Source organism: Rhynchophorus ferrugineus, unplaced genomic scaffold (assembly GCF_030347505.1).
Source record: "Rhynchophorus ferrugineus isolate W39M unplaced genomic scaffold, kcgeb_rfMv2 rfM1, whole genome shotgun sequence".
Taxonomy (NCBI): Eukaryota; Metazoa; Arthropoda; class Insecta; order Coleoptera; family Curculionidae; genus Rhynchophorus; species Rhynchophorus ferrugineus.
This window is the reverse complement of record NW_027472580.1, coordinates 83,019,147-83,033,673: the sequence shown is the minus strand read 5'-3', so window position 1 is coordinate 83,033,673 and position 14,527 is coordinate 83,019,147. Positions and strand designations below refer to the sequence as shown.

Sequence of the window (14,527 nt, the reverse complement as noted above, 5' to 3'; positions counted from 1 at the left end):
ATATATAATAAATATATATATATATATATATATATATATATATATATATATATATATATATATATTTAATGTATGTTCGCCGATTTCTCGGTCAATTATCAACCGATTTTCAAAATAATTTTTTTATTCGAAAAAGCACACTTCCTAGGTCATTGCAACCTAGTCAGGATCTGTTGAGGTAAAGAGGGGGAAATCCAGGGAAAACTTCAAATTTCAAAGACACGTACAAAGTTTTCACATATTTTTTATTTAAAATAATCACATATTTGTGTATCATGTTGTTGATGAGCTGCGATCACGGAAGATCGGAAGTCGTTTAGTGTAAAAGCAATTATTTGCTTTTTAAATACTAACAATACCATATGAGAAGCCGTAGAAATATGGTAGGCAACCTTATGCGAATATCGCGGGTTCGATTCCCGGCGGAATAACAACTCCTTTTTGCCCACTGGAAAACTTAATAAAATAACTGCATAATTTATTCAGTAAAAATCTAACTCGGCTCATTCCTAACCTGTTACTATAGTACCTACAAGTAATCTTTTTAAATCTAGACTTCTGTGATAACTATTCCATTGAGGCAATTATATATAGGACAAAACTTTATATAATTTTTTATGGCTGAATAATTTAAATATCATATAAGAGGATATCCCTTATCTATAACACTAAATATGTCAATTCATATGTGTCAAAATGCATTTAATTCCCTGATTTTAGTAAGAGCTTTGAAGCTGAGGGAACATGAGTGGTACCTTGGTGGCAATTAATAATCTTCTATAAACAACTTTTAGCTATGGACAATATTTATCTGGAATCGCTAATTTCCAGTAATAATCTGTTTTTAAAATGTTGGTTATATTCTTATCAAATATTTAAAGATTATGTAATAATATGTCTGCGAATTTGTAAGTTTACTATTATCAGGTGATGCTCTAAGAACATTTGGAACAATCTGCTATTTCAGGCGAAATTTTTCAACAATTTTCGAAAATTTATTAAAACAAATATAACATAAGTAAACGAATAATCTTGTTTTTATTAAAATTTAAGACTTGTATCTAAATTGAAATATCAATGTATCAATGAAATGTAGGTCTATTACGGTAATTCTAAGTGTAAAAATTCACGGGTTAGTCCAGAAAAACTATCCATATCGACATCAAAACGGAGTATTCATCGCTATGGAAAAAATCCTCTCGAATATATTGCGGGAAAAGTGTAGGGTACTACCAGCTGCTATAACCATTACTGCGTATGTCCACCGTTATTAACTGAACAAATTGAACGGCGTATCGCTGCAAAAACACCACGTCCACAGTGTTACCAGCGTTGAAACTCAGCCAGGCATTGCAAGAGTCATAAGAATACATTGTGCAGGTCGAATATGAAATTCTGCCTCACGCAGCGGTCTTACTAAACGTAGCGCCTTCTAATTAACAATTGCTCAGATTGACGCAGCATGGCTTTACCTTCACGAAGCTGAGCAAATATGAAAAAGGTTCTATTATTAGATCGCTTTCGCAGATGGTAGGAAGTTGTAGAAAATTATTACTTCTTTTATAAAACATTAAACCAATTCTGAAAATTTGATGAGAATAAATGCAAAATTACAAAATTTGATAATATAAATTTACCGTCCATTTTTATAACGTTAAACAATAGGATCTATTATACATGACGTTCTACATCTACTTGATCTAGATCAATCTTGTTCGGCCCTTAATGAACGCTTATGTCACAAATTCCATTAAAAAATTCCAAACTTTCAGCAGATCGCAAATCTGCACTACTGCACGGAAAATGTAATCAAAGGCGCGACAATCCTCATTTTGCTTTGAACATTCCGCAGAGCCGTACCTGATTAAAACATGAGTTGGGCTATGTAGTAACAAGATGTAAAGGTTTCTCTTTGTTACTGGATTAAATGAACTTTATTATCAGTAAATTCAATAATTTTTAAAACATGCGATAACAGATATGAACATTTCGATACCTCATATACTAATACAAATAACTACATTAAACTTATCACTTCTGAAAGATACTTTAATGAAAACGTTTTCGACAAATTTGCATTGGCAGAGATTATTTAATAAAAATGCGATCGTGTTTAATTTAAAATGAAAGCTTTTTGTTAACACGGAAAAATGCACAGCAAATATGAGTAATTTTTCAATCAAAATAAAAGTCAATATTGTAAAGTGCATCGTGTGAATTTGGTGCAAATGAATATTGACATATAAATGCTATTATATATCTATTATGCTTAAAGCTTCGATCATTTTGAATACAATGAACTTCAATTCGTTTTTTGAACAAAATATAATGTATCGCTTACGTATTTTAAGTACATATATCACCTAGGTTTTATGATGGATTTGTTTTTATGAGAAATTATAATACCATTATAGCATTGAGAATGGAATTAAAGCAACTATGCTAGTTTGAGTAGAATTTCTTGTTTGACTAAACACTTTAGAAATATACACTGCATGTCCATGAATCCAAAATATTCTTCCTGGCCTATAAAATAGGCATATTATTACTATATATTATGTATGAAACATGCGAGATGCAAGCAACATCTGTAATATGCTGTAAAAAAATCTAAGGAGCTTAAATTTGTTGTAGAGTCAATCAGAGGAACTATAAGACTCTTTGAATATCCTATACAAACTTTGAAGTTATTAGATCGAATGTTAGCATACCCGATGAAGACGAAAGGTTGAAGTTCTTTCCGATAACACCCATCTAAAAGCAGCGTCATTCAGAGCTGAGCCAATTCGTCTATTTCTTTTCTAAGAACTTAGACAACAATACTACAATAAAAAAGTATACAAGTCCGTTATCAGTATTGCGTAGGACCTGCAATTGACTAAAAACAACATTCACTGTTACAGTCAACAGAACCACGGCAATACCATCATGGCAGTACTCCAATATATCCATAGACCTATCCAGAAGGTACTCAATAAAAATATATTAGCCCCTCCATAGTAAAACAGTTCCTCGCCCAGACAGTTCCTCTCTTGAGAAGAATTACCCAAATCACCTCACCATTTACACGGATGGTTCTAAACCGGAAGATTTCATGGGTCCCGCATACACATCAATACAATACATTCATCAATCTCTTAATATTAACAACTTTAGTAGGTTCTATCTGAGCATCCTTGCTCGGCTATGAATAGGATATAGCAGACTGATCTATGAACATTTGTTAAAAGGAAGAGACCCTCCGCTATGTGATCAATGTCAAATACAACAGAGCATCAAACACATCCCTCTGGAATGTAGAAAGTTTGAAATACCAAGACAGCAACTCGGGATGCCAAGGTCATTGGAGCAACTGGCCGAACCCAAGCTCTTGGATATGCTTATCAACTTTTTAACTGCCGCGAGATTGATACAGCCCTTGTGATATCTTTAGAGGAAATAAATGTCTTTATTTTGCCTTATATTTTATAAATATTGTTAGTTTACTATTATCTACCGTATGTTCTGTAATTACTATATATCATTATATACTTTATTTAAATACTACAATTTAATCCGACCCTATATAGCCCAAGAGGCTGATGTTCTTTTAAAATAGTAAATAAAAAAAAGCAGCGTCCCTATAATCATTGTTATTGAATCCATCCATGAGTATAAAAATTTGTTCTAGGTATTTCTCAGTTTCAATTTGGTTAAAGAGCCAACACTTTAGGAGCTATAGTTTTTCTTGGGAAGATTCCTCATGAAGAGATCAACAGTTACAGGTGATAGTTGTCAGGGAGGTGGGATAGGATCTATCGCTGAGAGAGTAGAGAGATGGGCCAGTAATGAGCGATCACTTATTATATGCAACTTATGGTGTGAACTTTTGTGTTAGTCTTTGAAGAATTTGTGGAAAGGAAAGCCTGTACTGAGATAACCCTGGATTGAACTGCAACGAACTGGCGTGTTTTATCAAAAGCTACTCGCATCTTGAAGAAAGGTAATGGATCCCTGCTTCGCAATATGTATTGTCGATCTGGCTAGGGTGGAAAGCTCCCAGAGCGATTCTAGATATTGCCCTATCAATCGTATTTAGTTTATTTATGTATGAGAAGGCAGCTGAAATAAAACATTGGCTGCCGTATTTCAGTTTATAACAGAATTTTATACCTTCTGAATATACTCTGCATAGATGGCTATCGCTGGCCGCAACTGTTGTAATATAGTACACACCAAGGCATGTACTAGAAACAGAAGACTACTTTTTCAAATGTTAGAAAATTACGTTCTAATTGAATGAAAACTGAAAATCGTATAAAATATTATAAAAATATATTGAAAATAATCTAATCTGACGAGTGATAACTTATTTTCGAATGGTACATTGTTATTTCTTTATATAATTATAACACAATTGAATAAATTTTACTTCTAAGAGTACTAAGATTAAAATAATATTTTCCAAAGTAAATTTAAAATTACTGTAGAAATTTTGAGGCATGTCGAATTTTACATCGTGGAATAGCGGTCTGCAAAAATTCCTAGAAATATAATCCCAGATGTGGAATACTTGTGGGGTGCCAGCAGCGCCGACTAGCAGACGATAACGAATATCTGGTAACCCCGAGACTCTTATCTGTGAGATTATTGAAGGGTACTTTCGATTATTCAGTCACTGACCATAGTTCAGTTCAGACGTGCCGCCATCGACTGCTCAGAACTCGTCAATAGGTAACGCCGCTGCCAGCCCTTATCACTTGTATTTTCCACAATTTATATTATATCAATAAAATAACGGTCACATCTAGTAAACACCACTATTTCATTTCGACTTACCGAGCGTGCATTCCGGAGCCATATAATTTACTTTACATACTGTAGATATATTCGAGTGAATTATTTATTTTTAGCCTTGAATATCCTGCTGTATTTTTCATCCACCAAAATAAGCGTCACCTAATTACTATTTTTCTTATTATATTACCTTGTTTAGTATGTTGTACACAATTATTTTGCTGAAATAACATGATAAAATTTTTGTTTTAAATATGGTTTTGTAGTCTAGTGAGCCTAGACCCTAGAGAAATAAATCAGCAGAGGCTACTAACACAAACAAACAAAAATATATTACTGGTACCGTTAAATAACATTTTGATAACATAACACAATAACAGTAGCAGAATGATAAAAAGATATATAACAATTCTTGCTTACAATATTTCGACGTGTACACTTAGTTCTTATTTTTTTCGTAATTGTAGTATTTGGTTCCTATCCATAAAAAGTTGAAGGCACACGCTATATAATAAAATGGACTTTTTTGCCGATTTTCACTTTATCGTTATACATTTCTGTGTTTTGGTTAGGTTAGTTAAGGTCCAAAAAATAGACGGTAGGGTATTAGCAATTGATAAAGAAAAATTAATTAAATACAAAAATATTTCGAATTTTGGTTTCCCTACCTTTATTAAATATTTTCATGTGAAATAAACGACAGGTCGTATGAAAAAAAATTTTAATATAGATTAAACAGGTCCGCCCTCTTCAGGTTCTTATTTTTTATTGAGAAAATTATAGCCTTGTAAATGTTATTATGTAAATTACATAATATTAGGATATGGATGTTTACATGTTCCAAAAATGACAGGCAAATTAACTTTATATTTTAAGGACGCTGCCGTTTATATTACAATATATTTGATAGGACTCAAATATTCGTCAGTATCAGTTATGTGTTAACAAAGTCTTATTGCTTCTGCAATGTTATAACAATCCGAATCCGAATCAAATATTGTTTGTTTCTACCTACTATTCATTTTTAATTGCTTAACCATCATTTTTGCCTGATGTTGTCTGGTTTATTTTGGATTATAAATTAAATATTATTTAAATGAATAAAATATATTTTAATGATAATTTAATGACTGGGACTTTTGCGCGAAGTATGCTGTAGCAAATATATATATATATATATATATATATATATATATATATATATATATATATATATATATATATATGTAAATATATATATATATATATATATATATATATATATATATATGTAAATATATATATATATATATATATATATATATATATGTAAATATATATATATATATATATATATATGTAAATATATATATATATATATATATATATATATATATATGTAAATATATATATATATATATATATATATATATATATATATATGTAAATATATATATATATATATATATATTTAGATGATATAAATTAATTTCAATACCTAACTTTACACAAATATCTCTGGATTTGGCGTATGCGCACCCTCCTGCATAGAATAAACCATAGAAAAGAATAAACTATATTGTCTTCTTTTTCTAATGGCCGTATATTATTTTCGAGTCGATCTGAACACTCGATCAAGTCAAAATAACAAAAAAAATCTAGAATATTTAGATTTTGTGTTACATTAATAATTGGTAATAATAATTAAATTGTTTTGTTAGCCTTGGTGGTAAGTACAAAACGTAAGGTTACATTTTTAAAACTTTTAAAATCCAAACAGCATCAATTTTATTTATAGTGGGAATGTTAACTGCCATATTGATAACACATCATTTTCAACAGAGAAGAAAATGATATTTATTTTATTGAATAATTTTTTAAGTAAAATGTGTTATTTCAAAATAGTTTCGATGTTTATTTTCCTACTTATGTATAGTTTGAACACTAAATCAATTATTTATCAAATTTGTGTATATTTATAAAAAATAATGACAATGTTTTATATGATGTTTTTATAAAAATAAAATGGTTAAACTTACATTACTTATATTTTTATTAATTTGTTTTATTCAATACTTTTTTTAAATATGTGTTATTTCCAAAATCTTACCATTTTTATTTACCTCCTAAACCTGTTTACCTGCATTTATTAATTTTTATATTTTCGACATTAAATCTAATAATCATAATGAAAGAAATGTAATAAAAAGTAAATAAATCTGTATGTATGCATGCGTCGAACTCGGATTATTCACTGTTTTAAAATTAAATGGAGCTCAATATGCGCATGCGACTAATCCGGAGCTGTGAATTCATTCATAGTTACCATGGAATCCTCTATATAATATTATGAAGTATATTGTTCTTAGTAATGCCCTAAAATTATTCAATATCACAACTGATCATACAATATAGAACTGGAAGTATTAGTTGCGGGATGGGACATAACACATAATAGTATTTGCAAAATAATAATAAGCTGGTAAGTTTAAATCAAAATAGCATTTTTAAAGGAATACAGGTGATTAACTACGGGAATTTAATGCGATAAAACATTAAAGTTTAAGTTTTGTCTGTGAATCAGAATCAATAGAAAATTGTGAGTAATTAAAAACAATTTTATAAGAGCACGCAGTTCCAATTCTCGAATGTGAAATGAAGTAACAGTTTTAGCATTATATAAGATATGCGAACGGTTTTTTTAGCTTTCGAATTTAGTAACATTAATTTTTTTTTCCAGGTTGCATGGGTTCGGGTAGATACCCAAACTATACTCTCCATTCATCACAACGTCATTACTCAGAACCCTCGCATATCTCTGTCATACAACGATCATCGGTCATGGTACTTACATATCAAGAATGTGCAGGAAGTGGACAGAGGCTGGTATATGTGCCAAGTCAACACAGATCCGATGAGATCGAGACAAGGCTACTTACAAGTTGTTGGTAAATATCTTTTATTTGTTATATTATGATATTTATGTTACACAAAAATTGCCACACATGTGGGTTAATGTACTTTAAATGATTTCCCGATGATAGGGAATATTGGAATTTAACATGACATGTTCCTATAATTATAAAATACCTGCCAAAATATTGAAACCCTTTACAATTCTCAATTTTTAATCTTAATTTAGATATTAAATAATATAACAAATTGGTAGGATAGATTTTATTAACTGATGAAATTCAACGTTTGTTATAATCCTGAATGGTATCTAACAAAATTAAAAAAAAAAATTGTGGCGTCTTTGCACCAAAGTATCCGTGAATTGATTCAATAATGTTATAAGTTACAATGTTATAAGAATTGTGCGTTCATATTAATTTGTCCATCCTCTCCATTTAATATATGAACACATAAGCATTTTAGATTATATCTGCTAACACGGTCATCCTTCTGTAGGTAATCCTGGAGCTCTCTTGTCAATTTCTTGAACTATGTTCCCAACATCGGTCTCTTTATACCTCTTAGAACATGCTCACCTACTCTTTAATTATCTTAGTCTAAAAATTAGTCTTAGTCTTATAATTGGCTAATACATTAAAATTACAAACTAATTGAACCAATAGCATATACTTTAAAAATAATAATATATAAAAATACAGTTTAGAGTTATAAGGTCAATGATTAATAATGAAGCCATGCAGTTTGGAAGTCAAAAGATTAAATTAAAATATCACTTCAAACTTATTCAAAGGTTCCAATTTCATTGCGAAGATCAAAAGCCAAATTTTATTAGCTTATTTTCTGCTCAAATTTGAAGATCGACTGAGAACGAAAAATGTTGTAGTTTTTAAGAGATCATTTAACGAAGAGCCGAGGAAACTTCGTGCATACCAGTGCCTTTTATAGAACAGGAAGAAAAAAACAGCAGAAAAATAAAGCGCAGATTTCCGACGACAAAATTCCGGATAGCTACGCTCTCGTGTGACTATCCTGGGTGTCGTCTTCGAATACTTGAAATTCCTGGCAGTTCAGATATAGCAGTTTAACTATGATTATATTAAAGGTTGGTTCCTCTTTTAGTCCTAAATCTTTACTATGTTTGTTGATATATCAGTAACACGATTTAATTATAACTATTTATTTAGAAAGTCAACGTTTTATTAATAAATATACGTAGATTACTATTTTTGAAAGTATTTTCATTTTTTTTTAAATTAAAATCGCCTGAAAATATATTATATAAAATATTTGAACGTGGATTATTTTTTGAATTTCTAATATGTATTCTTGGTTGAATATTAATTCCGACACATTTTAAACAGTACATAATATATATTTTTGAACAATATATCCATTTTCTTGATCGACAGTTAAAAATCACTATATAGTATAAAACAAAGTCGCCTTTTCTGTCCCTATATCCCTATGTGCGCTTAAATCTTTAAAACTACGCAACGGATTTTGATGCGATTTTTTTCAATAGATAGAGTGATTCAAGAGGAAGGTTTATATGTATAATACATGCATAATATACTAAGGCAACATTGCTAATTTTAGAGGTTTCTAACGTGATGTCGTAAATTAACCTATTTTTTTAGGCTTATTTAGCAATTAGCAAAAACGCTGCCTAACCCTACGAGTTAGATCAAATTAATGTACTACAGTATTGTACACCGTAAAAAGGTCTACAAAAAAGTCCGCGATGGTATATGTTTATCTTTTAGGGATAACCCACATTAACCATTTTTTTACGTGAGAAAATGGCTTATTTACGAAGCTATTTTAAGCAATACGGCATTAATCCTTATCGAATTAAGTACCTTAAATACAGTGTGCAATTAATATGGATCTATGTGGTTCCTTACAGCATGTAAATTAAACAAATATTTTCGGAGATATTACAAATTTAAAATTTGCGTTTAAAAATGTTTAATGTAATAAAAATTGTATGAATTTAGATATTCCAAAGATAGCAGGAAATCTTCATAGTAAGTATAGGGGAAGAGGAATTGTTTTACTCGAAATTTAATGCGTGCAGGCCAAGGGCAGTAATGAATGAACCAAAAATACTGGATCGATTTTAATCATGTTTTCATTGAGTGACATAGGCATATATATTTTATACCCGTGCAAAGTCGGAGCGGGCCGCTATGTTTTTATATACAATGTTCATATTTTTTCTGTAGTGTATTTAATTTAGTATCAGCATTACACCCGTGCGAAGCCGGGGCGGGTCGCTAGTAAAAGATAATTTGAAAAAATCTTATTATTTTAATATTTACTAGTAAACGTGTTTCTCTTCTAATAGATTAAAGGGACTAATTTTAAAATGTTTTCTACAGGTACAAAGTTTTACAGGTAAAATGTAATTTAAAAATATTTCACAGCTAGGGTGCTTTGAACACTTTCAATTCACATTATTATTGATTGAATACTTCGAGCGAAATCAGTTATTAGCATTCTTATATTTGAAATTACAGTTTTGTTTTATCCATGTTCCATGTTAATGTAATTCAATTTCCGTTTTCAATCCGTGGGGTATGAGTTTCGTCATTTTAATATGCTATTTCTTAATTTTTTTACAATTAATTACATTTTACATTAGATATGCTTAATACAATCTTAATTTACAATTTAATTTATTACTACTTTATTGTTGTACTTACTTTAATACATAAGCAAGGTGAGTGCCGGATTAATACATCAATATGTATCTCCGAAATTAAATTAAAACTAATCTACTTAAGCTGAATCTAAGAATACACTTAACACATTAAACAAGTTCATGTGGTTTGGTTCGCTTAAATCTTCTGATTTCCTGCGTGTTGTCCAAGAGCTATATTGCTTCCACGTTCTTGTTATTTAGCATCCTGATTTCATGTTCTAAAGCAAAACCTTGCATTCCTTCGTGTATCAATTTTATTTCGACGCCATAGTGCAGCTCTTCGTTGGTTGCCTAGCGATAAGCATTGGTAAAATAAACGTATAACTTTGTTTTGGGTGCACTGGACTAATTTCTTCAATGCTCAATCAAGTTACCACTAATTTCAATAGCACTATATTCCTCAGCATTGTTATATGCTCCTTAAAATAATGTGCAAATGTCTCAGGTAGCGAGCTCTTTGTCCTAAAATATGCGAATATGTATAAACCAAAAAATATATAAAATCGCCAAAACTTGAATTGTTGGAATGTATCCAAGGCTAATATCCAGCATTAAATTTTAGTATAATTTACTAATAATGTTTTGTTTTTTCGAAGAACAGAGACATTGTGTATTTATTGTAATTGCTATCAGATTATATCATATGATGATTTATATATTAGTGCAACAATGACAGCAATAGAAACTAAATATTACTTTTAAATATATCATAGAGAGAAAAACCTAATAGAAACACACCAGTTTAGGTTTATTAAAAGCATTAAAGAATTGACCAGGTCCACCGAATAACCGATGTTATTGAAAAAGCCTACGAAAGTAAAAATTTACGCTGAGCCATATTCTTAGATATAGCGCAAGCCTCCGATAAGGTTTGTCAAGAAGGACTTGTTCACAAAGCACAGAAAATTTTACAGAAACAACACACCAAACTACTAAAATCATACACTAAAGCGAGAATGTTTAGAGTTAAACAAGAAGAAGCTTATTCTACAATAAAAGAAGCTAAAGCAGGTATACCACGAGAAAGTGTACTGGGAGGAACATTTTATCTACTCTAGACTTGCGATTAACGGTGGCTATATTTGCTGATAATATTGCTGTTGTAGCTGTCGGAGATTATGAGGATGTTGTGCAAAGAGTAACATAAACAAAATATAATTTTTTTAGAACAAAGCCCTGAGAAGTATTGTGGGCGCGCTCAAGTACTATAGGACTGACTTCCAACACCGATACCTTCAGATACCCAGTCATAGCCAAAAAAAAACAAGAAAATTGCAAAGGGGCATGAGGAAAGTCTTCATTCTCATGATAATATTGAAGTATTGCAACTTTTGGATACCACCAGAGCAGAACACAGACTCAAAGGAATCAAACCATCTGATCTTGTGTAGTGTTGTGTAATTAGGTGCATATAATAAAAATACAGCACTGATATGTATAAACATTATTTCACCAGAGACTGAGATGGGGCCGATGTGCCCTCCTAGTTATATACCTATATTTAAGTTATCATAAAGACAAATTGTAGGTTAGTCAGAAATGACTAGTAACAATCTAATAATTAAATCATAAAAAAAACTTTTAAATATGTTCGTTTGTCACTTATAGTTGTAAAAAGGCAAAGTTTCCACAATTTTATGTATAAGATTGTTGGAAGACAGCCATAAATCAAAATAATGAAAACCTTATCTGGAGTAAATACTACCTGTATTAAAACTTTAGACCCTAAGAAGGAAGTATTTGAATATCTAGAGAATTTCGGGATAAACTTCTAAAACGCCACTCGTCTTTATTAAAAAGGAAAAACAAACGAAGGCGTTCGTCCCCGAGCTGTCCAACCTTTACTGCCATGCGACCAAAAGAAGCGAATTACATGTTCGAAATTCCTCTCGCTCCGGCCTGACAGACATCCGGCCGGATTTTCTTTTAGCTTAACGGAGAGTAGGGTTTTATTTTTCTTAGAAGTCCATAATTTTTTAAGAAAACATACAAATGAGACTGCGATGGAATACCTGAATTGTGGATATTTAAAACGAGTACAGAATATAATTCTTCTAATTTGATTCGGCAATAAGGCTAGTAGATTTTAAAGAATGTTATTGTTTGTTAAAAAATAGAGTTGTTCTAACGTAGAATATCATCATAATATCAACTACAAAACCAAGACACTGTTCAACAAATCGAGAGACATTCAGTTAAGTGCTAACATAAAAACTTAAGGACTATCAACTTCTATTTCTATCACATTGAACTGAATAGTCGTGTTCATAGAAACCGTCCTCACGAATACCAAAATAGGTATAAAATTTCAAGAGCAAATTAAAGTATAATTAATATATACTAATACTTATTTTGACAACACGTCATATATTTTTTTCTCTTGATATCGTTAAATATTTTAACAGCTTGTAATAAGCTATACCTTGATAATCCCACCATGTATACAGCAAGACTTTATGAACATGAATATTTTACTTCAGGATCAATGTGGATAACTCTCTCGGACTAATAGGAAGAAAAAGAAATTTCTGAAACCATTCAATTTATTAAATGCTAAACTACCTGACAGGTCATTGGGAGTTTGAAATGAGCTTTCATTCAATAAGTCCAATAATTTCCTTACAAATGAATTATTTTCTTTTTTCTTTGTCATTGACCAATATGTTATTTGTAATTGACATCTAGATAACTAATTTTACATCGTTGAAACGAAGACCGGTAATTGAGACTAATCTCTAATATAATATATTACAAATATATTTTCTCCTTTTATAGGTTATAAGATAGAGCAGATTGCGTGGGGTTTTTGGATCGAACTGATCGAAACTGTATGCCTTACTATGGGAAACATATATCCAACATTCATATTTTAACTAAGCTATTAGCTACTTATTAGCTATTAGAAAACAGATGGGCTAATTCAGTGTTTTTTATAACTATAAAATCTGCCTAAGTTATTTGATTTTATCAAAGAGCTCGGTATTTTTCTTAAATTTTAATATAATCTTTTACTCAGCTTTGTTTTATATTGCCCTCTATGCATACATAATTTATTTTTAAATTACTAAAATTATATAACTATTTTTCTCTTTGTTGATTTTCTTTTATTATGTTAGAACTATCGTGGTTTAATTCTTTTATACTATAGATTTTAACATATCAATAACAATATTTAGAACGTTGTTTTTTTCGCTTATAATATACAGAGAGGCACTAAAACTTCAATATTTGTTAATGTGTTTCAATCAATGCTTTGATTTATATAGAGAGTTTCGGGAAAATGTAGAACTTTAATAGAATTATATGAATAATATTTTTGATGAAAATGTCGCAAATAATTAATGGTGTCTAAGATGGCGGATTATCAAATATAAATATGTAAATAAATTATTATAACAAACAAGTATTTATAAAGTTGAAGGGCGTATTTTTTTATTATTAAGCAGATAAGTGATCCTATATACTGCTACAGGAAGCCCAGCAGATAGATATTACATGAATGTGTTTGATTTATACTATTATACTATATATATTTAAACTATCAAAAAAGTTAATGTTAAATTGTTTTGGTTTTTCTGAATATATCACTTATTCAGGCTCGAATAAATAATTCTTTGAATATGGAGGGACGTAGTCAAGCGGTGGCTATTGCCGACAGCGATAAAAGCTGAGCCATGTGCCTGATTCAACGGGCGTCCCTTGCGTGCTCGAAATTCCTGACAATGCTGAAGACAATCGACGAGCTGAACTCAACTGAACTTTTACTTCAGTTTAATATAGAACCTATATTGGCTGGAACTTTTGTTATATCCAGGTTTTTTTTTTATAAAAATATATTAATATGTTTATTTTAAGACATAAAAGGGATATATATTAGAAAATCCCTGTGTAAACACCGCAATGAGAGTTCAGTGTTCAATATTTTAATAAAAAAATTATTGGAATTATGACAAATATTATACCGGTTTTTTCTACTCAAAAAGCTTACCGCTGACATTCTATTATTGGTTATGATATTCAACAGCTGTGCTGCTTCACCTTCATATATCAGTAATTATAATTAAAAATATCACAATAATTCCTAATAACAACTGTTGATATTAATAAAATTTTGGGATATTGAATAAGGTTTAGTTTTTAAAAGTCTTTAAA

At 30.2% G+C, this 14,527-nt stretch overlaps 1 protein-coding gene across 1 annotated transcript in view; it reads left to right on the top strand.

Moving 5' to 3' along the window:
- Window positions 1–14,527, top strand: part of LOC143206600 (lachesin) — a 251,602-nt gene that overhangs the window by 72,122 nt on the left and 164,953 nt on the right. The window contains exon 4 of the mRNA XM_076419216.1: window positions 7,496–7,703. Coding sequence (XP_076275331.1) covers window positions 7,496–7,703 — 208 coding nt within the window. The remainder of the gene's footprint in view (window positions 1–7,495; window positions 7,704–14,527) is intronic.